A 27707-nucleotide genomic window follows, 5' to 3' on the forward strand; every position below is an offset into this window, starting at 1 on the left:
ATACCATAATTAGGACTTTGGCAAATTAAGTCCTTGGGCAACTTATTCCAAGTAGTCTAGGGAGACCTGGTCCAAGATTTGAGAAAGTTTTACTGGAAAGTGAATAGCTCTGAACTTCTTCATATTAGATAAAAATAAAACCTAGGGGGCGTGCTCATTTATGATGATGATGAATATATACAGTAACTGCTTAGGGGAGATGAACACTTGCCCCTGTGTGCATAACCATCTATTTAACTCCTTTCTTGTAGCCAGTTCTTTTACTTTTGATGACTTTTTGCTCTTCTCTTACAATGCTATATAGCACTGAGAGAGCTCTGGGCCGCCTCCTGTTTCTGAAGTTATGTTCCCTACTTCATCCCACCTCCTTCCCCCACTCACCCAAAGAAGGACAAGCAGATTAAAAAATGGGGTGGAATCCTAGGAAAGATAGCTTAACTAAGGCCTACTTCTAGTCTGAACAGAAAAGATCTTCGTGACTTATACACTGACCCCAGGGACCTTTCTCTGAGGTCAGGGCAGGCTCATTAAAACATACACAGAGCTCTGCAGTGGGCTTTTAAGGCATTGGCATTTTGCTGACTACCCCAGGATCTTTTTTTTTCCCTAAATTAAAAGTATATATATAACACCTATTTTTCTCTTGAGTTATAAAAGGAATACATGTTCTTGGTTTAAAGAAAAACAAACTGGGAAGATACAAATGTAGACCCATGAATCTAACCATTGTTGGGCATTAGTACTTGGATGTTCCAAAGATATTTAAAACTCCGTGTCTAGAATGGAACCTTTCTTCTTTCTATATCTGCTCTTCCTGCTATAATCACTGCCCACTTAGTGAATAGCACTAGTCTGTGTGGTTACTTCGGCTCAGAGGCCCAAGAATGTACTTGATTCTTCCCTGTTGTCCTTACCCCCACCCAATCAATACCACGATCTGAGAATTTTAGTTCCTGATTATTATGTGTGTGCTTTTACTTACAACTTGTATTTTCTTTTTACAGAATCATTTCTGACATTAACAGAATTTTCATAATAGCCATATTAACAATATTCTAATTTTTACTTGTTTCCTCAGGTCTGTCTTATTTCTTTTATTCTGTAACAACTCTATTTGTAAATTCTTTGTTTTGATCATTTCTAAATCAGCTGGCATACTACTTTTATTTGTTTTCCTGATAAAAAGACATGTAGTTTGTTTGTTTTCCAAGTATTGGGACTATTTATCTCTGTTGTCTTCTCTCATAAGCTATAGGGCTTGGCAGCTGTATTATTAAATAATATTTTTCCCTTGAAAAACTCTAGACTTTATTCATTCTGACATTTGTTACGATGGAGAAGTTTGTTGCTGGCCTGATTTTATTTTTTCCTTCGTGGGAATCCTGTTTATTCTACACGAGCCCTGCATTTGTAGGAACTTTCCTTTATCCTGAAAATGGAAGGCTATAACAAGATATGACTGTATGTTACTATGAATTGAAAATTAAGGTTTAGAGATTTTTTCCTTCACTGATTTATTTTTTCCTGGAGCTAATCTGCTGTTGATTGCCTTCACTACACTTTTTATTTAGCAGTTTCAGCTCCATACAATATTTCACCTCCATACATTCTTTGGGGTTGTCCCTTCTTTACAATTTCACTTCCAGTTTCATGGAAGACTGCCTGAATTCAACCACAGCAACAACATAATTAATCCTTTTTGTTTTTAACTGTCTTATCTTACCATGTAATTGATGGTAACTGGTGTTCTTCTCTTTATTTATCTTTACCTAGAATATCTAGAAACAGAGCTGTTTTACTAATGGGTACATAGGTCTCTGTGAATCCTTCAAACCCAAACAAAGAGAGAAGGGAAAAGTTTTTCAGTTTAATTTGTGAGATCAACGGCCCATGAGGCTTAAAGAGGAAGCTACAGTGGGAGACAACCACATCTCTTTACAAAACTTTCCTACCTTTGGGTATTTAGGCAGGCTGCATTTAGTTTGGATCATACCTTCATTCTCTCAATGGAAGGAAAACTCTCATGCAGAGTGATACGTCCCATTTTTAATGTAGGTACAAGGGTCACATCATGATTCCTGTTCTGTAGACTCTGCTGCACACCTGGTGCGCTTTTGAAAGCACTAACGACAATGAGGTTGGCCAAACGCACCCGCCGGTGACCTGCTATTTCCTCTTGCCCCTGGTGGTGGGGAGGCACTACTGGATTGCAACAGAAGGTCTCTCTTTATCGCTCCCTCCCCTCTCCCTCTTGCATTTCCCTATTTAATCACATTCAGTTTATCATGTATTATTTGGCCCATCCCTCAATCTGGTTTTGATATAGGTTCTCGTCCTGGTTTCCAGTATTCACAGGGAATTTTATATTATTTTTATCATTTCATTGAGAATCCAGAAGACCGAACTAAAATTAATGGGTTTTGGAGACCCATCATATGAATTCAATCACTAGGCTATGGAAGGCTCACCAATGAACAGACTAAAAATAATAATGAGGTAACTGTATCATATAAGAAATGTGTCACTTCCTTATGTTGAGGTCAAGAACAATGATAAGAAGCCAAGGGCTAAGAAAGCAAGCTTTCAGAAGCCAGTACATGGAACATCTACTCTAAAAATGAAGCTTCCTTTTGGAATAAAAAAGCAGAGGAAAAATTATAGTCAGTGGTCTACTTGAACACCTCAGGTTTTAGATTAGAAATTCATGGAAGAATAGAATAGGCTGGGTTTTGGTCTTACTGTGAAAACAGAAATCCAGGTAGTGTGACTTCAGGATGCACACCCTTCATCAGACAGGCAATAAGGCCTGCCTTAAGCCTTAAGCCTGGTCATTTTACTAAGAATGATGTCAAGCTGATGACCCTATGCAGCAAGCACAATTACTGTCCCCATTTTACAAATGAGGAAACTGACACAGAAATTATGTAATTTGTCCAAGATGACAGAAAGTGAGTGGCTGAGCTAGGATAGTCACATTTGGAAAACGGGGGGAGAAGAAGAGGAAGACAGGAAAATTAACTCAAATCCAGCAAACAATGTTAGTCCCTTGCTAACTCAACTATGATCCAGGGACCAGCACCATAGGCATCACTGCAGAGCCTGTTACAAATGCAGACTCTCAGGCCCCACCCCAGACCTACTGAATCATAATCTGCATCTTAACAAGATCCCCAGGTGAGCTTTATATACTTTAAAGTATGAGCAGTACTGTTTGTCCTACTTATGTAGAAGAGAAAGAGCATGACCTTAAGCTGGTATGAATCTGCATGAAAGGAGGATAGAAATGAACCACCTGGAGAAACAGGGTTTACACTAGTAGAAAATATTTAGAATTTTGAAAGATGACATTGGGATTGTCACTGGATTATCAAAGGTCAGTCAAAAGCCTGGAGAATCCACAAAGCTTAGCAAATGCAAGGTTTTAGAGGGGTATGCATCATGGACTACATACTGGCCCTTCCTGGGTCCCTAGGGAGAAGGCCTGGAAGCACTAAAAGCAGCAGCTCAGTGCAGAACACAGAAGACAATTCTCCAAACAAAGCTAAAACGGGAACAGAAGGTAAAATCTCTCCTAGGAGGCAAGAGTTGCTCAAGAAAATTCAGAGTAGGAAGAAGCCACAGCAACAGAAGTGGCAGAAATGGCAGAGAGATTTAAAAACAAAACAAAGAGAAGAAGAGGTGGGCTTTAGAATTTGAGCAGGATAGAAAAGGATGCAAAACTATGAACTCTCCCTTGAGGAACTGATTATTTTAACAACTGAATGGACACCCTGCTCACAAGAAAAAAAGTGAAGGACGTGTCTTTTCACAAATGTTATGATTTCACACATTTAAGCAGAAGTCAAACACAGTCTCTCATCTACTCTATGAGCCTCCAGGGTTCCATCGTCAGTGCTCAGCTGACAGCTCCATGAGGCATTCCCCAAGACCCCATTTCAAACCACAGTCTCCTCCCCCAACACCACGACCTCCTGGCCTGCTTCATTTTTGCTAAGTCATTTGTTGCTTTCTAAAACACTCTCAATTTACAAAGGTTTGACTTACTGTCTTTCTGCTTCTACACTAGAATTAAACTCCACAACAGCAGGGGTTTTCTGCTTTTGCTTTCTGCTGTTTTTCCCAGAGCTTAGTGTCAGCACACAGTGAAGACTCAATAAATAGTGCTGAGTAAAAGTTCAAGAATGGACTGCCAAGAACACAGGTGTCAGAGGAGAAATGGAGTGGAATTAAGACTCGAATACAGACTCTAATTAGAACAGAGCTCCATGAGAACAGGTGTTTTTACCTCTTTTGCTGAATGTAAGAATGGATAAAGTAGAATGTTGAATATAATGTACCTAATTTCACTGATCCTAAGATACATTTTTTTTCATATTTTTACAGCTTTCAAGTCAAAATATGTTTTATATTCAATACTATCTTAGAATCCACGTTGCCTGGTAATGGTGATGATGTAGCTGCCATTCTGCATGGATGGACATTCCAAGAGACAGCATGAAAACTTGCAAAAGGGTATAGTGGTGACTCAGAATAAAATCTAAGAGACTAGCAGACCATTCTTTTAACTCTTGGGAACTAAACAGTGTGGGGAGGGTGCAGGGCCATTAATCTAGTTTAAAAACACCCCTGAAGCAGGAATCAAAAATTGGCTAAACAGAAGCATGAAGACAGCTTAAGCTTTTAAAAGCCCAGTACCAATGGCTTTTAGTTTGTTTATTAATTATTTTAGGAAATGCTGCATCACCAACACTTTTGATACCACTAAAGACAAAATGGTGTAGAAAAACAGACACTGATGACTGAGCGGAAAAGCAATTCTAGAGTCAGATTCTGAATGTGAAGAAGTCTTAGATATAACTTAGCCAATTAAGTTTGTTTATAATTTTTGCTATTCTATGTATGCACCAGAGTGATCGATCATAAAAATCTATTTTAATTCAGTCTAAAAGCTTTTTCAATAAATATGAAATAAAAATTCTAGGTGAGAGAAAGCACTGTATGACTTTTCTGTTACTCTGCTGCTCTCCTTTCTCAAGGTGGACAGCAATACTCCTGGTTGACCATAAGCCTTTCTTGTTACCACCACAGGAATAAATGTCAGATACACTGTCTAAACACTTTACCCCTAGGGGGAGCTCAAAGTTTATCTTCCTTTATTCCACCCCAGAGAAGTACTGATGGAGATAACGGCAAGGATATACCAGTGAGCCACAGTCTTAGGTATTGCTGCTTAAGTAAATGGTAAAAAGAGAAAATGTTCTTGCATCTACAGCAGAGGTCTTGGATCTTTTGTCATCCCCTTCTGGATTTACTCTCTTCTCTCATATAGCAAGTGCAAAAAATCTGCCTCCTATCTTGAGAAAATAGATGAGAAAATCAGGGTACAGCAAAGGGACAAAGTGGCATGGGACAGACAGCCTGCTCCTAGAGTAGGCAAGAAGAGTCCTTTTTCACTAGGGCCAAGTTCTATACGTGCCTTTGGAATCAAAGGCTGTAGCAGTAAAATGTGTATGTCTAGGGTGTGCTTAGGAATCCACAAGGGTGGTGGCACCAGTCTGGTCTAGCAAACGTGGAACTGGAATCCTAGGAACTGCTGAAATACAGCTGAAAGTCAATTTTAAGAACTTTCTTTTTCTGCCAGTATAATAGGATGTTAAGCACTGCCACCTTAGTAAATATAAAAACTTATAAACAATAAATAACCAATATACTACTTTTAGGGGGAAATAAAGGCCTGTTTTAAATGTACACAATGTGAAGTAGTAAACTATTTTACCTGGAAGGATCCAAGAATATCCTTTAAGGGCTCTTCATAGAACTCATCTCTTCCAAAGAACAGCAGCAATTCAAAGAAACTCCTAGAAAGAAGAAGTGAATAACTTTGATTGCTTCTTTGAGTTTTTTGCCCCAAATTAAAAGATTCTTAAAGAGATAACAGCTATGTAATATTAGATATTTAAACTGGTTGGTTTTGAAAAATTATATTGATCATTCGTCATTCATGTAATGTTCTCAATAAAATTTTGATAGAAGATACAGTAGAATGAACAGTACATTACTTATGCCTACCAGTGTTCACAGTGCCAAACAATGCAATGGCATACCAGGTAGCAACAATGTTACTACAGATGTCAAGATGATCCAAAATGGGCATATAGTCTGGCTTCACCCTAGCACAGTGGAGCCCAGAGAAAATTCAAAATCCAATTTTTTTCACAGGGATATAAGGGATGGATAAAATTGACACAAAAATATAAGAAAGTTAGAGACATCATGAGACTCGCAGCCAACACTTATATTACAGCAATACCAACAATTACGTATCTAATAAATGACACATAGGTCCTCACACTCTAGGTTTATCTTGATCATCCCATGACAGACTGCCCAAATTCTGTGGTTCCTCCTTTTTAAACAAGTCGTTTGGAAAATACTGTTACTAAATACTTCATATGCCTTTAACAATTCATAAGTTTACACAAGAAGAAACATGATTGATTTCCTAATCATGAACATGGAAAATTATAAAATTATCTAACACTGTTTAGCAATCCTGAAGTAGCACAAAGGACAAATCCCTTAAAATCTTTAAATTTTAATTCTTCTAGAAGATACTCAACTAGGAAGACCTAAAGTTGTATTTTTTTATAAACATTTTTTGCCTTTTTTTTCTTACTGAGGTATAACTGACCTACATTATATTAGTTTCAGGCATACAACATAATGATTTGACACTTGTACCTACTGCAAAACGATCACTCTAAGTCTAGTTAACATCCATCACCATACATATTTACAGAATTTTTTTTCTTGTGATGAGAATTTTTAAGATTACTCTCTTAGGAACTTTCAAATATGCAATACAGTATTATTAACCATAATTACATCCCCATGACTAACTTATATCTGGAAGTTTGTGTCTTTTGACTCCCTTTACCCCTTTCGCTCACCTCTGGCAACCACCCATTCTCTGTATCTATGAGCTTGTTTTTCTTAAGATTCCATATATAACTGAGATCATACAGTATTTGTCTTTCTCTAACTTATTTCACTTAGCTTAAAGCCCTAGAGGTCCATCTATGTTACCACAAATGGCAAGATTTTGTTCATTTTTTATCACTGAATAACATTCCATTGTATACAACTTCTTTATCCATTCATTGTCTTCTGTACTACCAAGGCACTGTACTTTGTATATATCTTTATTATAACATGTTAAAACAAGGAGACATTAAATTTGCATTAGGCAGAAGTGAGTAGGATTGCATCATTATATTGAGTAGATAGTATTTGACTGGTAGGGCAATTAATTGTATTGAAGGAGGGAGAGATACAAAGGTTAGTAGTAGAAATAAAATACGCTAATGGCAGTAAATTTAGAAATGAGCATGCCGATCAACATGACCTTGTAGAGAATCAAACAAAATATACAGAATTATACAGTATCTGCATTATGTGAACATGAAAGGGGAGCCAACATTACAGAAAGAGAAATGTATAAGGCCCACTATCAGTAACCTCAACAACAAGGCCCAACTCCATGATAATGATAGTAAAATGACAAAAACCACACACAAAATAAGTAAAGAGTAAATAAAGATAAAACAACATGGTCTAGTTAGCTCTGCCTTAGGGTAAAATTCAGGAAAATCAACAAGTCATTACACAGTAGTGAAATCACTAGGAGAAAAACCTAGATTATATGTAGAAGTAGAAAGTTCATGTTTGAAACCTGTTCATTTCCTATTGACTAATTAAGGGATCAACTAAATGTTTAGAGATCAAGTTTTTTAGCCCTCAGGGAAGCAAATGCTACAAGGTGCAGGGTAACAGAGCCCAAAATAGAAGAAAGCAGGACCCCAAAATATATGTAGCAGTCTAGAGTAGGTCTGGCAAACTACTGTCCATGGGCCATATCTGGCCCACGGAAGGCCTGTTATTGTATAATGCTTGAGATAAGAATAGTTAGTCACGTTAAATTGTTAAAAAATCAAGAGAATAATATTTCACAACAGGTAAAAGTTATATGAAATTCAAATATGTCAATAAATAAGTTATTATTGGAATACAACCACACCCATCTATTTACACACTGACTATGGCTGCTTTCACACTACAGTGACAGAACTGAGTAGAGGCTACAGAGACCTCATAGGCTAAGCATAAAATATTTGCTATCTGGCCCTTTACTCACCCATGGTCCAGAGCCACATTAGGTTTGAATCTCAGCTGCATCACTTACTTGATATGTAATCCTGAGCAAATCACTTAGTATCTCTATGCCTCATTTTCCTTATTTATAAAATAGAAACAAGAATAGTAGCCACCTCTTGTAAAGCACTTAGAACAATCCCTGGTAGTGCTGTGGTGTTGCTAATAATAATACAGCACTACTATTTTTATTAACACTGTCATCAGTTTCCTTCAAGACTAAGAGAAAACATGACATCTTCACAGATTTGTTCTTCTCAGCTGTGCATGTGTCAATTTTGTTAAAATATAAAATACCAATTTCTCTTCACTTAAATTATGAAGATTTTTAGGACATCTGACTAAATTCATTGAAAGGTTTCTTTCTAAAAATTTACTATTATATAATGTTTATATTGGTTTTTAAGGTTGAATATGTTGCATATAATGTTCACTATGTAATAGTCTATTATTAATCAATGAACCTTAGTCCAAATTACGGGTTACCTACAGTTCAATTACATAAATTGAAATAATTATTCAAAATAGGATTACCTAAAAAAAATGATTTATATAAAAACATAAATTATTTGTAGTGGGACAAATACATTATAGATGGTATGCCTTTTCTTTTTTTTTTTTTTTTTTTTTTTTAAAGATTTTATTTTTTCCTTTTTCTCCCCAAAGCCCCCCCGGTACATAGTTGTGTATTCTTCGTTGTGGGTTCTTCTAGTTGCAGCATGTGGGACGCTGCCTCAGCGTGGTCTGATGAGCAGTGCCATGTCCGCGCCCAGGATTCGAACTAACGAAACACTGGGCCGCCTGCAGCGGAGCGCGCGAACTTAACCACTCGGCCACGGGGCCAGCCCCGATGGTATGCCTTTTCAATTAAAAGAATTATTCCATATATAATCATACTTATTCGACTTTCATCAAACAGTATTTTCCTATTAGCTATGCAAGCTTAAAGAAACAGAGTACCACTAGAGTACCTATTTATTAAACAAACTACTTTCTATCATTGGGGATGCTTGGAATTCAGACCATGTTTTTCCATATATTACAAATGATTATAAGGTATCAGACTTCCTTAAAATACACAGACACACATAAATAGACTGTTTGGTAGTTATAATCAGAATTACTACTCTTTTGGGGTCTCTATAGCATCGAAGTAATTTTCACACTGAAAAACAAGAATGTGGATTTGTGAATTTATAAATTATAATGCCTAACTATCCAAATATAAGAAATTCATTTACCAATTTAAGCCAAAGAAGATTAGGTCTCCTCTACATGAATTAAATAAGAACAGAATAAAATCTTATTACCCACACTTTATTTTATGAATTCGTAACAATTTCTTCTACACTTATTAACATTGTATCTTTGATACCACAGAGAAACTTCAACTCAGTGCTACTTAATCTTAACAAAGAGATCTACTTTGACATACTCAAGCATTCCAATGCATTTATCTTCAAAATAGTTTCTTCAGCAATATGTCTTTACTGAGGAAGAAAAAGGTTCAAAGTTTTTTTCAAATATATACTGATAAAGAAACTATACATTACATTTTCTAAGTATGACAGAGTAGGTACCCTTAATGATTCTCCCCCCTGAAAACAATTAAAATGCTCAATAAAAGAGCTGGCTTTTACCTTGACTAAACATTCAAATTAGCTACACTATTATACTCCTCCCACCCCCTTCACCACATTTCTAGATTACAAGGAAAACTGCCTGTCTGCACTTGGAGCTAAGTAGAAAAAAGAGAAAAGAAAATCTACTTTTAAAATCTTCTGATGTAGGCTGTAAACGGAATTCATATTACTTATGTGGTTGAAACATTTTCAAGCCCAGAATTTAACTAATATTGGTCCTCATCTAGTAACATCCCCAGGCCCCTGGCAGAAACAAATGCAGATCCTCTCTGAATACCCACTTCCGATCCATGCTTCAATTATCACAAATAAATTTATTTCAAGAAAATACAAATTCACAAAGTAAATAAAAATAATGACAATAACAAGAAAAACCACAACGTACAAGGAAATGAAACACCATGAGCAAGAACCAACAGAAAATCCACAAAGACTTTATATTTAAAACCAGACCCAGAACATAAAATGAGTATAATATAGTTCAAGGAATAAAGAAATATTGAAAATATAAAGAACAAGATAATCAACAGTAGTCAAAAAACTTTTAGAAATAAAAAGTAAAATCACTGAAGTAAAAAGTCAATGGACAGATTTAATTGCAAATTAGACACAGCTGACGAAAAAACCTAGTGAACTGAAAGATGTGAAAAAATTATCTAGAGTGCAATAGAGAGACAAAGAAATGGAAGATACATACAAGCAAGAGTTACAGACATGGGGAACGGACTGTACAAGTCTAACATGTCTAATTGCACTTCTACAAAAAACAGATCAAGAATGAGGCAGACAAAAACTGGGTAAGAATTTTTCATACTTGATGAAAGCTATCAATCCTCATATCCAACAAGCCCAGAAAATCCCAGTAAGGAATGATAAATATAAATCTACACCTAGTTAAACACAGTAAACTATAAAATACCAAATACAAAGAGCAATGTCTAAACAACCAAAGAAAAATATAGACTGTTCACAAATAAATGGAAAATTAAATTGCCAAGAAGGGTCTAAGATGAAAATTAGTAAAAATATGGGCTAAAAACTTTGATAGCATGAAGCGATAATAATAATCTCATCTGGGCTTTGAAAAAATATAGCAAAAATATATGATATCAATTACATTTAAGTTGGAAGGAGGAGTTTCAGCATTAATGTTGCAGTGTCCTTAGACTAAAGGAAGACGAAGTATATATAAAGTATACAGTTCAATATGTTAAGTACTAAATTCTCCTTAACTAATTTATGAATTTACATATAGTAAAGTTACTTTCAAGTTTTTCTAGAAGTAGATAGTTGATTACAAAATTGAATATCTAGAAAAACCATGTAGCAGAAAGAGCAATGAGAAGGAACTAACCAATATTAAAACATTTTGTAAAAACTTTATAACTGAACCACCCTTGTATTGACACATGGAAAAATAGCCTAATAAAATCAAATGAAGTCCAAAAACAGAGCAATTGCATGTGAAAAATGAATACATAAGAAAAGCAGCATCTCAGATCAATAGGGAAAACGTTGACTTCATTACTGGATAGCCAAATGTTAAAAGACAAAATTGATTCATCCAACTTCCAAACGTAAGAAAAAATTCAAAATGGATCAAAAACTTTAAAAGATCAAACAGTACAAATATCAGAAAAACATCCCACATAACCTGCTTATAGAGAAATCTTTCTTAACTATGATTCAAAATTCAGAAGCAATAGATAAATACTGATAAATTTTAGTTACATTAAAAATATCTAAAAAGTAAATGCCATAAGAAAAACAAAAGATAAATGAAAAAATACTCATTTGCAACTAACCTCTCAGGAAGGGGTTAATATCCCTAATACATAAAGAGGTTATGAAAATTGAGAAGAACAAGTTCAACTAACTTATAGAAAATGAGCTTGAGATATAAACAGGTAGCTCATGAAAAATGAAATACAGATAGTCTTTAAGAACATGCAAAAAGATGTTCAACTTCACTCACAATAACAAAAATACAAACTAAAACTACATTGAGATGCTATTTCTCTTCCATTAGATTAACAAAAAATCAAAAGTCGGACAAAACTGTGGTGAGGTTCGAGGTAAACAAAGCCTCATTTTGTGTAAGAATGTAAATTGGTACAAGCTGTATAGAGGGAACTTAGGACTACTTAGCAAAATTACATATCTATTCATTTTTTGACACAGATTCTAGGAAACTTCCCTAAAAATCTACTGGCAAAAATACAAAAACATGTATGCAAAATGTATTAATCATAGCACTATTTGTAATAGGAAAAGAATGGAAACAATCCAAATACTTACCATTAGAAGATATGTTCACTGAACTATCACTATCGTACACCTACATGAAAGAATACTGAGTTGTAAAAAGGAATTTGGACTATGTCTACATCACTATGGAGTGACCTCCAAGATACATTATTAAGTGAAAAGAGCAGAGCAGAGCAAAGTGTGTTTCTGTTTATCTAAAAAAGGGCATAGGGGTATGGATATACATCTGTTAGTTGGATCTTCCTTGTCTATCTAACCAATTTCTTTTTTAATAGGTTTAGACTATTTACGTGTAATGTAAATTTTTGATATGTTTGGATTAAAACCTACTATCTTAATAGTTATTTTCTATTTTTTGATCTGTTCATTGTTCCTTTTGACCTACTCTTCCACTTTCTTTTGGATTGAGTAATTTTATGGCTCCATTTTATCTCCACTTTGGCTTAATATATTCATTTCTATATCCAACGTTTTTAGTGATTACCCTAGGATTTACAATACATATCTTTAATAAGTTCTATCCCACCTTCAAATAATATTATATGCTGCTTTGGGTAAAATAATCTTTGTGCTACTTTTGGTCATTCATTTTAATTTTGAATATGCTCTAAACCAACAATACTTCACTACAAGTTTTCTTTAGTCTCGGCATTTAGAAAGTATGACACACAGGATGGCTGACAGTTTCTGTAAAAGCTTTATTGGAACAAAGCCACATGCATTCATTTATGTATTATCTACGGCTGCTTTGATGCTACAAAAGCAAAGCTGAATAGTACAACAAACACTCTACGGTCTGCAAGTCTGAAACATCTGACCCTTTAAAAAAAATGTTTTTCAACCCCTGCTTTAGACAGTTACGTTTCACAGTGATTAAAAATACGAAAAATTCAATTTTATATTTGTCTTCAGCTTTTAGCATTTCCAGCTCTCTTCATTTCTTTAGGTAGATTTTCTGTCTGGCATCATATTTGTGCTAGATTTTCTGGTAATTCAGGTCTTCTGGGAACGCATTCTTTCAGTTTTTGCTCCCAAAAAAATAACTCCATTTCTCCTCAAATTTAGAGTTAAAAGTTTTTTTTGGTTTCAGCACTTTAAAGATGTCACTTCATTGTGTTCTGGCTTGCATAGTTTGAGATGTCTACTGTATTTCTTATCGTTAGCTTTCTAAATGGTAATACATTGGAACAAGAGGTTGGAACAAAAACAGCAACAGATTGGAACAAAAACTAAATACCCATCAATAGGATACTTGTTAATTAAGTTTCCATATATCCGTAAGTGTGAAATACTCTTCTGTCATTTTAATGACTGATAAACCTTTCTCTATGTTAATGGGGAAAGATATCTAGGTGAAAAAAAGGAAGTACAAAACAGTGCGCACACTACACTGGCATTTTTATAAAATGGGGGAAAAGGAAATATGGATTTTCTTCTTCTTGTATATGTACAAAATATCTCTGTAAGGAAACCCAAGAAAATAATTACATTGGTTGCCTACAGATAGGGTCATGGATAAATAATTTGCAGGATACCTCATTGTATATTCATAATACTTTTTGAATTCTGAACCATGAGAAGGAAAAAAAAAAAAGACAACGTAAAAAAGAGAAAATCTTAAAAGCAGTCTCCCAAAAGGGCACATTATACACAGGGAAACAGAAATAAGAATAACAGTAGGAGTCACATCAGCATCATGGTGGAATGAGCTCTCTCCTTGAACTCCCCCTTCTAAAGTACAAAAGGACATTCATACACTAACAGAGCACATTCACAAAATACAAAAGACATCTGAGAGACCCAAGCAGCCATAAGTCTGAAGGTGTTGGGGCTGGATGCGCTGCAGGAAGTGGAAGCCAGTAAAGGGACTTTTCTCTTCCCAAGAACAGCCAGCGACCTCAGGACAGGAAAGGTGGGAGTGGCCACCCACCATGGGAACACCACGCCCTCTGAGTTCCCTCACAGCCTGAAGGAAAGCCCCACACATACAGGAAGCTGAGTTGTTGTAGGGGTGTCTCCATCAAGCGAGGACCCCAGAAGAGCAGTTGGTGGGGGCCCAGGGAAAACACTGGGAGTGCACAGAAGGGAGTGCCCCTCCCCTCCACCTGCCTGGCACTGCAACCCTGAAGTCACCCAGAGCACACCGTGGGGAGACAAAAGTACTGGCTTGGAAAGGTGTGCAGGTTAAGAAGGTGCCCCTTCCCCCACCCAGCACTCCAGCCCTTCGACGGCCCAGAGCTCCGCAGAGAGGGAAAAGAAGAGGCTGGGGGAAGCGCAGGTGAAAGGAAGCACCCCTCCCCCGACCGAGCACCCCAGACCTGCCATTGGTCAGAGCGTCATACAGAGAGAAAAGGAGTCAGCAGCTGGAGCTAGGGAGTGCCAGATGATGCTGGGCCCAGAATACCCAGTGCCTGATGCCCACCCAGTAGCAGCAGGTGAAAGCTGCAACCAGATAATAACTATGTGGAGGCAAAAATCCACACCATCAAGCAGTATGAAAAAGTATATTAACTCTCCAGACCAAAGGGAAAGTGACAAGTACTCAGAAACCAACCCTGAAGACGCAAAAATTCATAACCTAAATGACAAAGAATTCAAAATAGCTACCATAAAAAAATTCATTAAGTTACAAGAAAACACAGAAAGACAAATCAACAAATTCAGGAGCTTCTTCACAAAAGAGATTGAAAATATAAAGAAGAACCAATCAGAATTGTTGGAGATGAAAAACACAATGAATGAGATTTAAAACATCTGGATTCCCTGAACGACAGAGCTGACAATATGGGGGACAGAATTAGCAACTTAGAGGACAGTAATATAGAAATGCTTCAGATAGAGAAGAAGAGAGAATTAAGACTAAAAGAAATGAAGAAATTCTCAGAGAAATATGACTCAATTAGGAAATGCAAAATAAGGATTATAGGTATTCCAGAGGGGGGAAGAAGGAGAATGGAGCAGAAAGCTTCTTGCAAGAAATAATAGTTGAGAACTTTCCAAACCTGGGGAGGAAGCTAGAAATACAAGTGAACAAAGCCAGTATATGTTCTAATTACATCAACGTAAAAAGACCTACTGCAAGGCATATAGTAGTAAAGCTGGCAAAAGTCAATGACAAAGAAAACTACTAAGGACAGCAAAGCAGAAGTAAATAACCTACAAAGGAACTCCCATCAGGCTTTCAGCAGATTTCTCAGCAGAAACTTTACAGGCTAGGAGAGAGCACAATGACTTATTCAAAATTCTAAAAGACAAAAACTTTCAGCAAAGAATACTCTATCCACTGAGAATATCCTTGAGATATGACAAAGAAATAAAAACTCTCCTAGATAAACAAAAGCTAAGGGAGTTCCTCACCACAAGACACCCCCATAAGAAATCCTCAAGAAGGCACTCATACCTGAAAAAAAATAGGTAAAGTGGTACAAAGCCCTGAGCAAGGAGATGAATAGGAAGGTAATGATCAGAAAATGGCAGTTCTCTATCAGATCAGGTTAGTAAACAATTACCTTTGACATTAAGGATAAAGAGAAGGAAAATGCCAAAATAAAAATAATCTCATCTTTTAACCACAAACTCACAACACAAGAGGTAATAAGATATGACAAAAATAACTTAGAGGGGAAGAGGACAGGGATGGAATTGGCATAGTCTAAGGAAATAAGAGTCTATCAGAAAATGGACTATCTCACCTACGAGATTTTTTTATACAAACCTAATGGTAATCACTAAATAATTAGAACACAGACATATATGATAAAGAAGGAGAAAATGAAGAAATCCATCAAAGAAAACTACTTAATCAAATTAGGAGTACGAAATACACAAGATGAGAAAAAAAAAGGGAATGTAGAAGAACCATAAAACAAGCAATAAGACGGCAGTATTAAGACCTCATACATCCATAATCACTCTAAATGTAAATGGATTGAATTCTCCAATCAAACGGCACAGAGAGGCAGGATGGATTCAAGAACAAGAACCAACAATATGCTCCCTCCAAGAAACACATCTCAGCTCCAAAGACAAACACAGGCTTAGAGTGAAGGGATGAAAGATGATACTGCAAGCTAATGGCAAACAAAAGAAAGCAGATATTGCCAATCTTATAGCAGACAAAGGAGACTTCAAGATAAAACAGGCAAAAGAGACAAAGAGGGGCAGTATATAATGATAACAGGGATACTCCACCAAGAAGACATAACACTTATAAACATACATGCACCCAACACAGGAGTACCAAAGTACATAAAGCAACTATTAACAAACCTAAAAGTAGATATCAACGACAACACAGTAATAGTAGGGGACCTCAATACACTTACATCAATGGATTGGTCATCCATACAAAAAGTCAACAAAGAATAGTGGAATTAAATGAAAAACTAGACCAAATGGACTTAGTAGATATATACGGAACACTCCATCCAAAAACAGAATATATATTCTTCTCAAGTGCACATGGAACATTCTCAAGGATAGACCCCGTATTGGGAAACAAGGCAAACCGCAATAAATTTAAGAAGATTGAAATCTAGTATCTTTTCCGACCATAATGCTATGAAACTGGAAATCAACTACAAAAAAAGAGCTGAGAAGGAACAAAAATGTGGAGACTAAACAACATGCTACTGAACAATTGATGGATCATCGAAGAAATAAAAGGAGAAATCAAAAAATATCTGGAGACAAATGACAATGACGACACAACATACCAACTCACCTGGGATGCAGCAAAAGCAGTCCTAAGAGGGAAATTTATAGCAATACAGGCCCATGTTAACAAACAAGAAAAAGCTCCAATAAGCAATCTTAAACTATGCCTAACATAATTAAAAGAACAGACAAAGCCCAAATTCAGCAGAAAGAGGGAAATAATAAAAATTAGAGCAGAAATAAATGAAATTGAAACAAAAAAGACTGTAGAAAGAATCAATGAAACAAGGAACTGGTTCTTGGAGAAGATAAACAGAATTGACAAACTCTTAGCCAGACTCACTAAGAAAAAAGGAGAGAAGGCTCAAATGTATAAAATTAGAAATGAAAGAGAAGAAATTACAACAGATACCACAGAAATACAAAATATTATAATCAAATATTATGAAAAACTACATGCCAACAAACTGGGCAATCTTCAAGAAATGAATAAACTCTTAGAGTCATACAACCTCCCAAAACTGAATCAAGAAGAAATAGAGAACCTGAATAGACCAATCACAAGTAAAGAGATTGAAACAGTAATCAAAAACCTACCAAAAAATAAAAGCCCAGGACCAGATGGCTCTCTGGAGAATTCTATGAAACATTCAAAGAAGATTTATCATCTGTCCCTCTCAAACTATTCCAAAAAATTGAGGAAGATGGAAAAATTCCTAATACATTCTAAGAGGCCAACATCACTCTGATACCAAAGCCAGACAAGGACAATACGAAGAAAGAAAATTACAGGCCAATATTGCTGATGAACATAAATGCAAAAATTCTCAACAAAATATTGGTAAACTGAATACAGCAATACATTAAAAAGATCATACACCATGATCAAGTGGGTTTCAATGCCTGGGACACAGGGATGCTTCAACATCCACAAATCAATCAATATGATAGATCACAGTAAAAAAATGAGGAACAAAAACCACATGATAATCTCCATAGATGCAGAGAAAGCATTCGACAAGATCCAACATCCATTCATGATAAAAACTCAATAAAATGGCTATAAGAGGAAAGTACCTCAACATAATAAAGGCCATGTACGATAAGCCCACAGCCAACATCATACTCAAGGGGGATAAACTGAAAGCCATCCCTCTGAGAACAGGAACAAGACAAGGGTGCCCAATCTCACCACTCTCATTCAACATAGTACTAGAGGTTTTGGCCAGAGCAATTAGGTAAGAAAAAGAAATAAAAGGAATCCAAACAGGCAGTGAAGAAGTGAAACTCTCACTGTTTGCAGATGACATGACCTCATCTATAGAAAACTCTAAAGAATCCATCAGAAAACTATTAGAAACAATTAACAACTACAGCAAAGTCGCAGAGTACAAAGTTAACTTACAAAAATCAGTGGCATTTCTATACTCCAATAACAAACTAACAAAAGAACTCAAGAATACAATCCCATTTGCAATTGCAACAAAAAGAATAAAGTATCTAGGAATAAATTTAACCAAAGAGGTGAAAGACCTATACAAGGAACTTAAGACATTACTGAAAGAAATCGATAATGACATAGACAAATGGAAAGATATTCCATGTATATGGATTGGAAAAATAAAAATAGTTAAAAATGTCCATACTACGTAAAAAACAATCTACAGATTCAGTGTAATCGCAGTAAGAATCCCATTGCCATTCTTCACAGAAATAAAACAAAGAATCTTAAAATTCATTTGGGGCAAGAAAAGACCCCAAATAGCCAAAGCAATCCTGAAAACCAAGCAGAAAGCTGATAGCATTGCAATCCTGAACTTCAAAATATATTACAAAGCCATAGTAACCAAAACAACATGGTAGTGCTACAAAAACAGACACACAGATCAGTGGAATAGAACTCAAAAGGCCAGAAATAAAATCACACATCTATGGACAGCTAATCTTCGACAAAGGAGCCAAGAACATACAATAGAGAAAGGAAAGCCTCTTCAATAGTGCTGGGAAAACTGGATAGCCACAAGCAAAAGAATGAAAGTAGACCACCATCTTTCGCCAAACACAAAAATAGACTCAAAATGGATCAAAGACTTGAAGGTAAGACCTAAAACCATAAAACTTCTGGAAGAAAATATAGGCAGTACATACACTCTTTGACATCAGCATTAAAAGGATCTTTTCTAATACAATGTCTACTCAGACAATGGAAACAAAAGAAAAAATAAACAATTGAGACTTCATCAGAGTAAAGAGCTTCTGGAAGGTAAAGGAAACCAGGATCAAAATGAAAAAACAATCCCCAACTAGGAGAAAATATTGCAAATCATATATCTGACAAAGTGTTAGTCTCCAGAATATATAAAGAACTCATACAACTGAACTACAAAAAACCAACCTAATCAAAAAATGAGCAGAGGATATGAACACTTTTCCAAAGAAGACATACAAATGGCCAATAGGCACACAAAAAGATTCTCAATATCACTAATTATCAGGGAGATGCAAATCAAAACTACACTTAGAAATCACCTTACACCCGTTAGAATGGCTATAATCACCAAGACAAAAAAATAACATACGTTGGAGAGGTTGTAGAGAAAAGGGAACCCTCATACTCTGCTGGTGGGAATGCAAACTGGTGCAGCCACTATGGAAAACAGTATGGAGATTTCTCAAAAAATTAAAAATAGAAATACCATATGACCCAGCTATCCCACTGGGTATTTATCCAAAGAACTTGAAATGAACGATACAAAGAGGTTTATGCACCCCTATGTTCACTGCAGCATAATCCACAATAGCCAAGATGTAGAAGCAACCCAAGTGCCCATCAACTGATGATTGGATAAAGATGTGGTATATACATACAATGGAATACTACTCAACCATAAAAAAAAGACAAAATCATCCCATTCGCAACCACATGGATGGACCCTGAGGGTACTATGTTAAGTGAAATAAGCCAGACAGAGAAGGACAAACCCTATTTGTGGAACATAAACAAATTTAGGGACAAAGAGAACAGTTTAGGTTATCAGGGGAAAGGGGGGTGCGGGATGGGCACAAGGGGTAAAGCGTCACATTTATATGGTGTCTGACAAATTATAATGTACAAATGAAATTTCACAATGTTACAAACTATTATGACCACAATAAAAAAATTTTAAAAAAGAATGACAGTAGGCTTTGTGTCAGAAAAAAAAAAAAAATTCAAGTCATGAACCAGAGGATGAACATTTTTAAAGTACTAAGGGAAAAAAAACCCTGTCAACCCAGAATTCAATAATCAGTGGAAATATCTTTCAAAAACAGAGGTCTCTGTCAATTATACAGAAGTCGACTGGCTTCTGGTTGAGTTTGGCCAAAGAAGGCAAAGCTGGAAAATTGAAAGTTAGGAGGAAGGGAGCAATGTGGGGTCTTTTCTCCCTGCCATTCTTCTTCTGGGTCCTCTTTAGCAGTAACTATATCTCTTCCAAGTTCCTGTCTCACACATATCAGTGCCCTTCCACCCAGCAACTATCTCCACTCTCTGGGCTCTAGCAATACCTCCTCCTTCCATTTCTACGGCTAACAACAACTTACTAAAGTTGCTACATCTGCGTTCATCATCATCTTCTTGTCTATGCTCTCAGTCTAACAACTATGAAAGTGGCTCTATGAATTAAATTCCCTCTACTGAATTATCTAGGATGACTTGCACTTCCCTAACTAGATGTTAATTGAAATAACCTATATATCTTCATCAAAAAGAAAATAAACAAGGAAACAAAAACAAAAATAAACTTACTGATTATTTTCTAAAAGACAAGCAGGAAGTTATTTTCTATTCCCCATTTCCAAAATTGGAATGGAAAACGTTTTCAAAATATCATGGCTAAAGAAAACTATACCTAATACAGCCAATACGAGTTACATCTTTTATTTTTATTAAATATTAAAAAAATATGTTTGTCTTGGTGCCTTGATTTTCGGGTAATTGTTTTTTATTGAATATAATCGACATATTACATTAGTTTCAAGTGTACAATATAATAATTTGATATTTGCATATATTGTAAAATTATCACAAGTCTAGTTAAAATCTATCACCACACGGTCATAAATTTTTTTTTCTTGTGATAAGGACTTTCAAGATCTACCCTCTTAGCAACTGTCAAATACAGAATACAGTATTATTAATTATAGTCACCATGCTGTATAGTATATCCCACTGACCTATTTATTTTATAATTGGAAGTCTGTACCTTTTGACCACCCTCACTTATTTGACCCACCCCTTAACCCCCACCTACAGCAACTGCCAATCTGTTCTCTGTATTTATGAGTTCGGTATTGTCTTGTTTTATATTGCACATACAAGTGAGATCATATGGTAATTGTCTTTCTCTGTCTGACCTATTTCACTTAGCATAATACTCTCAGGTCCATCTATGTTGTCACAAATGGGAAGATTTTCTTCTTTTCTATGGCTGATAATATTCAATTATTTATTTTTATATATATGCCACATTTTCTTTATTCATTCATCCATTGATAAGACACTTAGGTTGCTTCCATGTCTTGGCTATTGTAAACAATGCTGCAATGAACACAGGGGTGCAGATATCTTTTCAAGTTAATTTTTGTTTCCTTTGAATAAATACCCAGAAGTGGTATTGCTGGACCATAAGGTAGTTCTATTTTTAGTTCTTTCAGGAACCTCCATACTGTTTTCCATAGTGACTGCACTAATTTACATTCCTACCAATACTGGACAAGGGTTCCCCTCTCTCCACAGCTTTGACAACACTTGTTATCTCTTGTCTTTTCAATAGCCATTCTAACAGGTGTGAGGTGATATCTCATTGTGGTTTTGATGTGCAATTACCTGATGATTACTGATGTCGAGCACTTTTTCATGTACCTGTTGGCCATGCCTTCTTCGGAAAAACGTTCATTCAGATCCTCTGCCTATTTTTTAATTGGATTGTTCATTTTTTTGCTATTGAGTTGTGTGAATTCTTTATATATCTTAGATATTAAACTCACCAGACATATGATTTGCAAATATTTTCTCCCATTAGGTAGGTTGCTTTTCATTTTGTTGATGGCTTCCTTTGCTGTGCAGAAGCTTTTTAGTTTGATGTAGTCCCACTTGTTTATTTTTGCTTTTGTTGCTTTTGCTTTTGGTGTCAAATCCAAAGAATCACCACCAAGACTGATGTTAAGGAGCTCACTGCCTCTGTTTTCTTCTAGGAGTTTCAAGGTTTCAGGTCTGAAGTTCAAGTCTTTAATCCATTTTGAGTTGATTTTTGTGTGTGGTGTAAGACAGTGGTCCAGTTTCATTCTTTTGCATGTGGCTGTCCAGTTTTCCCAATATCACTTATTGAGAAGACTGTCCATTCTCCACTGTATATTCTTGGCTCCTTTGTCATAAATACATTGACCATATGTTCATGGGTTTATTTCCAGGCTCTCTATTCTGTTCCATGACCTGTGTGTCTGTTTTTATGCCAATACCATAAAGTTTTGATTACTATAGCTTTGTAATATAGTTTGAAATCAGGAAGCATGATGCCTCAAGTTTTGTCCATCTTTCTCCACATTGCCTTGGATAGTCAGGGTATTCTGTGGTTCCACACACATTTTAGAACTGTGAAACTGGAAAATTCCATTAGAAATTTCTTAGACATTGCAATGAATCTGTAGATTGCTTTGGGTAGTATGGACATTTTAACAATATTAATTCCTTGAATCCATGAGCATAGAATATCTTTTAATGTATCTTCTTTAACTTCTTTTATTAAAAAAATCTCATATTCAGTATAAGATATATTTTATATGCATATATTATATATGGAATATATACTATACATACACCATATATATTTATACTACATACTATAAGACAGAATCTTATAGATAGTACCTAATTCTTTAGCTCACCTATAAATTTTTAGTATGTCAAGTGATGAAAAATTAAAAATACACAGTATATATCTCATAACAAGAATTCTATAGACAGAAATGAATTATAATGAAATCCATTAATATCCTGACATTCTGCTCAGGCACCTTGAACATTCTGTTTGCCATCCCTGGGAGTCTCCTCTGCTCCCTCATCTAATTTATTCCTATCATTCTTTCAGATCTCAGCTCAAATGTCAGCTCACCCTGCAAATTTTTCCTGCCTTCCTAGACCATGTCAAGTCCCCTGTTATATTCTCTCATTGTACCCTGTAATTCTTTCATAATTACAATTACATAATAGTGTGAATGCTTGTTTAATATATTTTAGTTCTATAAGGTCTTTGAGAACAAGGACTTATTTATCTTATTTTCTATTTTATCCCTAGAACCAAGCAAAATTTACAAAATGAATAATTATGGAATAATTGTTAGAAGAATTTTCTGGCTTAAATATTCATTTAAAAAAATAGAATACTGTTAACAGACTTACTACTCCTTCTGTAGTACCACCATGCTGCTATTTCCCCATTTTTCTTCTAGTATTAAAAATACAATTAACTTTTCTGTTAAAGTAAATTCAAATAATATAGAAAGTTTTCCTTATAAGAAACGTTACTATTTGACAAACCACTTTTACCTAGCACTGTCCATATCAGATAAGATTTGCTTCTGCTTAATAAATTATTCTTTTCATGAGCAGTAGTAAAAGAACTAGCAAGCAATGAAACAAAAGTCAACAAATAACTTAAGTTTTTTAAAAAAGTACTTTTGAAAGCCTTAAAAGCATTTTCACATTACAACACTAAAGTTAACAAAGATTATACAGATGAAAAAGGAAAAAAATCCAAATAGGCACTGAAACGAGAATAATACTTCTTGCTTACAAATAACGTATTTCTTTTAATACTTAATTTACTTTCCTTAGAAATCAGTAGAGAATAAATAAAACTGTTATGTTGGCTTTCAAAATAACATAAAAATATTCTTTGTAGTGGACATCTATTATTTTTGTCCCCCTAGCCAGCTCTGTTTCATGCTATCTCACTCAGTTCTTAAGGGAATTGTTTGCCCCTCCAATATTTCTACGGTTCTGGTGAGGATGCCAATGTAGTATCCTCATTTCCCATGGGCAGGGTGGGGGAGGGTAGGGTGGAGGACTGGGGAGGTTGTCATCAAACTGAGCCAAAAAGCTTACCATACATTCCTCAACACAGTGATGAGTCTAAGCAGCGGGCACATAACCTCTGCTGAGCCCGAGTTCCCAAAATATGTTGGGGATCAGAAGTGGAGGGAGGAAGTTTCTTCTCCCTTGGTTAATAAACTAAGCCTAGATACAGAATTGTCAGCAGCCCTGAGAGAATGAGACCAAGAGGAAAGATGGAAAGAGAGAACAGTTGCAGAAGATATTTTATTCTCCAGATTCAGAAAATCCTGAAACTAGTTCTAGTCCTTGCTTTTCCACAGTTTAGTCGTCTAATCCCTCCACTCCCTTTTTTTGCTTAAAGTAGCTTGAATAAGATTTGTCAATTATAATCCAAAAGTCTTAATACATTTCCCATATTCATTTAGGTATCATAAAATAAATATAAAAACAATAGATTTTTTAAAATAATATAGTTTTTAAAAACTGCCTGGCTCTTACAAATCTAAGTAATATTATATTCTAAACTTTCCTTCCCTCTTACAACTTTTTTTTCAGCTTTATTGGGGTATAATTGACAAATAGAAATTGTATATATTTAAGGTGTACAACTTGATGTTTTGATATATACATACATAGTGAAAAGATCACCAAAATCAAGCTGGTTAACACATCCATCACCTCATCTAGTTCCCTCCTACAATATACACACAAACTTTAAAAGAAGTACAATGTGCATGCACTCTTTTAAATTTTTATACATATACATAAAACAAAAAACATAGTTTATGTACATGAAATTAACACATCTTCAAGATTTAAAAATGCTTAGTGTACACAGTGGCTTCAACCCTCTCTCTCACTAGCCCAATGCCCCAGACTTAACAACTTTCAATATTTTTAATAGCTGTTGACAATAAGTTCTGCTAGTATTTCTTGATTTGCCAATTTTAAACATTATCTCTTGACTTCCTGTTGTGAGAGAAGAGAATCTAACTCCTCACACAACCAATTCCACCTTCCCAATAGTTACTCATTATTATTATTTGCTCTATTATTTACCTTTCTAACACCTTTATTTATGGTTTCATCTACTACTGATACTCCATTTTTTAAAATAAGAATTAAAGGAAGGATATTAGTGCCCTTGTCCTTAACTTTCAACTCACAACTTTCATCAAATACGCTTATATTGAAAGGTTAGTAATTTCCCTCTGTTCTATAACTATACTTCACCTAAAAGTTTAAAGTCAATACACATCATTTACATTAAGAAACTATATAAATAACATTTAGTGAACATGTCAATTTGCTCACTCAGTGTCCTCTCCTGTTCAGATTATTTTCAATTTTTCTGGAGTATCTAATTGCCTTTTTATTTCTTTTGGCTTGTCTACCTTCATCACTACCTTAAAGAGTCCCAAATTCTCAAGATTAGTCTCAAGTTTCCATTTTTACTGGATATTTCCCTCTTGGAGGCGACATATCTGTAAGACCTACTACTTGGCAGTGATTCTGGGACTTCTCTTCCTTCTATCTTAAGTAAAACCACTTAAAACTTACCATACTTTTTCTACTTTTCGCACTTTACCACTGTCATAAGCTCTCTTATACTACACCCTTATTTTCCTGGAGCACATTCTCTAACAACTTCCCAAGAAAGGGCATGTTGACAGGCCAATGTTCTAGGTCCTTACATGCCTGGAACGTTCTTTCTACTCACACTTCGCTGACAGTTTGGACGAGTATAAAATTCTACAATGAAAACAATTTCCCCTTAAATCTTCAGAAACATGGATTCATTATATTCTACCACTAACTGTTGACTGTATGAAGACTCATATCAATCTGATATTTGTTCCTTTGGAGGTTACCTAGTTTTTCCCCTTTACAAGGTGCTCAAATCTGTTTTCTCATTCTTGGTATTTTGAAATTGCAAAATGATGTATTTAGCTGAGTATCTTTTATATTCATTGTGCTAGGCACTTCTTGGGCTTTTTCAATCTAGAAGTTCATGACTTTCAGTTCTGGGAAATTCTTTTATGATGCCTTTGAAAATTGCCTCCAATGTATTTTCTCCAAGTTCTTTTTCCAGAACTCCAACTAGTTAAATAACAAACCTCCTACATGGAGCCACCATGTCATTTTTTTTTGACACATTCCTTCTCTTTGGTTTTGTTCTACATCATGGATTACTTCTTCAACTTTACCTTCCAAACTTCATACAGAACTTTAAATTTTAATTTCTACAAACTCATTTTTGTTATCTCATCATTCCTTTCACACATGATGGTATGTTGATGGTTTAATGTTATACATATCTTAATTCTCTCCTAAAATGCTAATTACAAATTTTATATTTCTCAATTTTTTTCTGTTTTCAATATTAATACTATTTCTTCCAGAATATTTTTAGTTTGTTTTCCTTGTATTTTTTTCATGTTGAAGGCATTCCTCAAATGTCTGATGACTCTTGAATACCCATTAATATTTAAGAACAAGCCCATAAGCAGGTTAATTGGGAGCCCTATGAGGAGCATGTCTAGAGTTTGGTGACTGATGAGTTTTTCCTTAGGGTAATTAAGTGATTAGCTAGCTGTATCAAAGAGAAAGCTTTCATTGCCAGAATGCAAAGGTCATTCCTCCCAAGTTATTTAATTTCTTTAGAGAAAAAAAGCAGCAAATACTGTTTCCCCACCCTACCCTGGCCCTAAGGCCTGGTGATTGGCCTGAATGGAAAAACTGCAATTAACTCCTTTATCTGCATTCTCCCAAAGTATCTCATTTCCTAGTCTCTATCTCATACCTTGCATGTTCAAATTCTACACCTCTCTAGGATTCTGTGGGGAGGGAGGCAGGACAGACTGTCTTCCTCCTATCTTACAAGGCAGAAATTAATTTTGTTTTAACTGCTACCCACAGTTTTAAAAAACGTTTTACAAATAACCAAGTATACACATACATAAAAATAAATATACAAAACGAGTTTCACAAAATAATGCTTGTCATATGAAACATACTCTGATGCTTTCTATCATATTTTGTAATGTTAGTAAATGATTTCACAACCCACTATTGTAATGTGAGTGCAATTTGAGGCACAAGAAAAAAATCAAGTTGTGACGTGCTCTGCCATGATGTTTCAATAACCAGTCCTCTGTTTTCCGTCCTCCAAAACTTTGTTGAAATCTTTCATTCACTGATGACTCTTTTTCTATTTTCTTTTCACTCTACTTCTCTTACTTCTTTACTATAATTTTAGTAGGATCTAAGAGGGCAAAAAGGATATGCACAAGTGCTCAGTTTCTGAGCTTTAATTCAAAGTCCTCTGCAAGCATTTTTTTTTTTTTTAAAGACTGGCACCTGAGCTAACATCTGTTGCCAATCTTCTTTTTTTCCCTTTTTTTTTCTTTCTCCTCTCCAAAGCCCCCCAGTTCAAAAATGTGTCTTCTAGTCGTGAGTGCCTCTGGTTGTGCTATGTGGGATGCCACCTCAGCACAGCCCCACGAACAGTCCATGTCCACACCCAGGATCCAAACCAGCAAAAGCCCAGGCTGCCAAAGCGGAGTGCGCGAACCCAAACACTCGGCCACGAGGCTGGCCCCCTTTACAAGTATTTTTAAAAACCAGGAGTTTCCTAATTTCTTTCTGGCCTGATTTAAGGTCCCTCTGCTAACTATGATGGCCTCAATTACTGTATTCTGGGAGTTAGCATTAGAGCTTGCCAAGGCAATCTGGGAAATTAAAAAGGAAAGTAAAGTGCTGGTGGTGACCATAAGAATCTATAACAATTCCAATTAACACTAAAATTGTAGTTACATGTTCAAAGTTAAATTTAA

The 27707-nt window shown here is 35.5% G+C and overlaps 1 protein-coding gene across 4 annotated transcripts in view; it reads right to left on the reverse strand.

Annotated features, from left to right (window-relative positions):
• ZNF654 (zinc finger protein 654) overlaps nucleotides 1-27707 on the reverse strand; it is an 85310-nt gene that overhangs the window by 32504 nt on the left and 25099 nt on the right. For all 4 annotated transcript variants that reach the window (XM_044749940.2, XM_044749939.2, XM_070488670.1 and 1 more), the window contains one exon: nucleotides 5777-5858. In XM_044749940.2, the coding sequence (XP_044605875.2) occupies nucleotides 5777-5858 (82 nt within the window). The remainder of the gene's footprint in view (nucleotides 1-5776; nucleotides 5859-27707) is intronic.

This window comes from Equus asinus, chromosome 18 (assembly GCF_041296235.1).
Source record: "Equus asinus isolate D_3611 breed Donkey chromosome 18, EquAss-T2T_v2, whole genome shotgun sequence".
Classification (NCBI taxonomy): domain Eukaryota; kingdom Metazoa; phylum Chordata; class Mammalia; order Perissodactyla; family Equidae; genus Equus; species Equus asinus.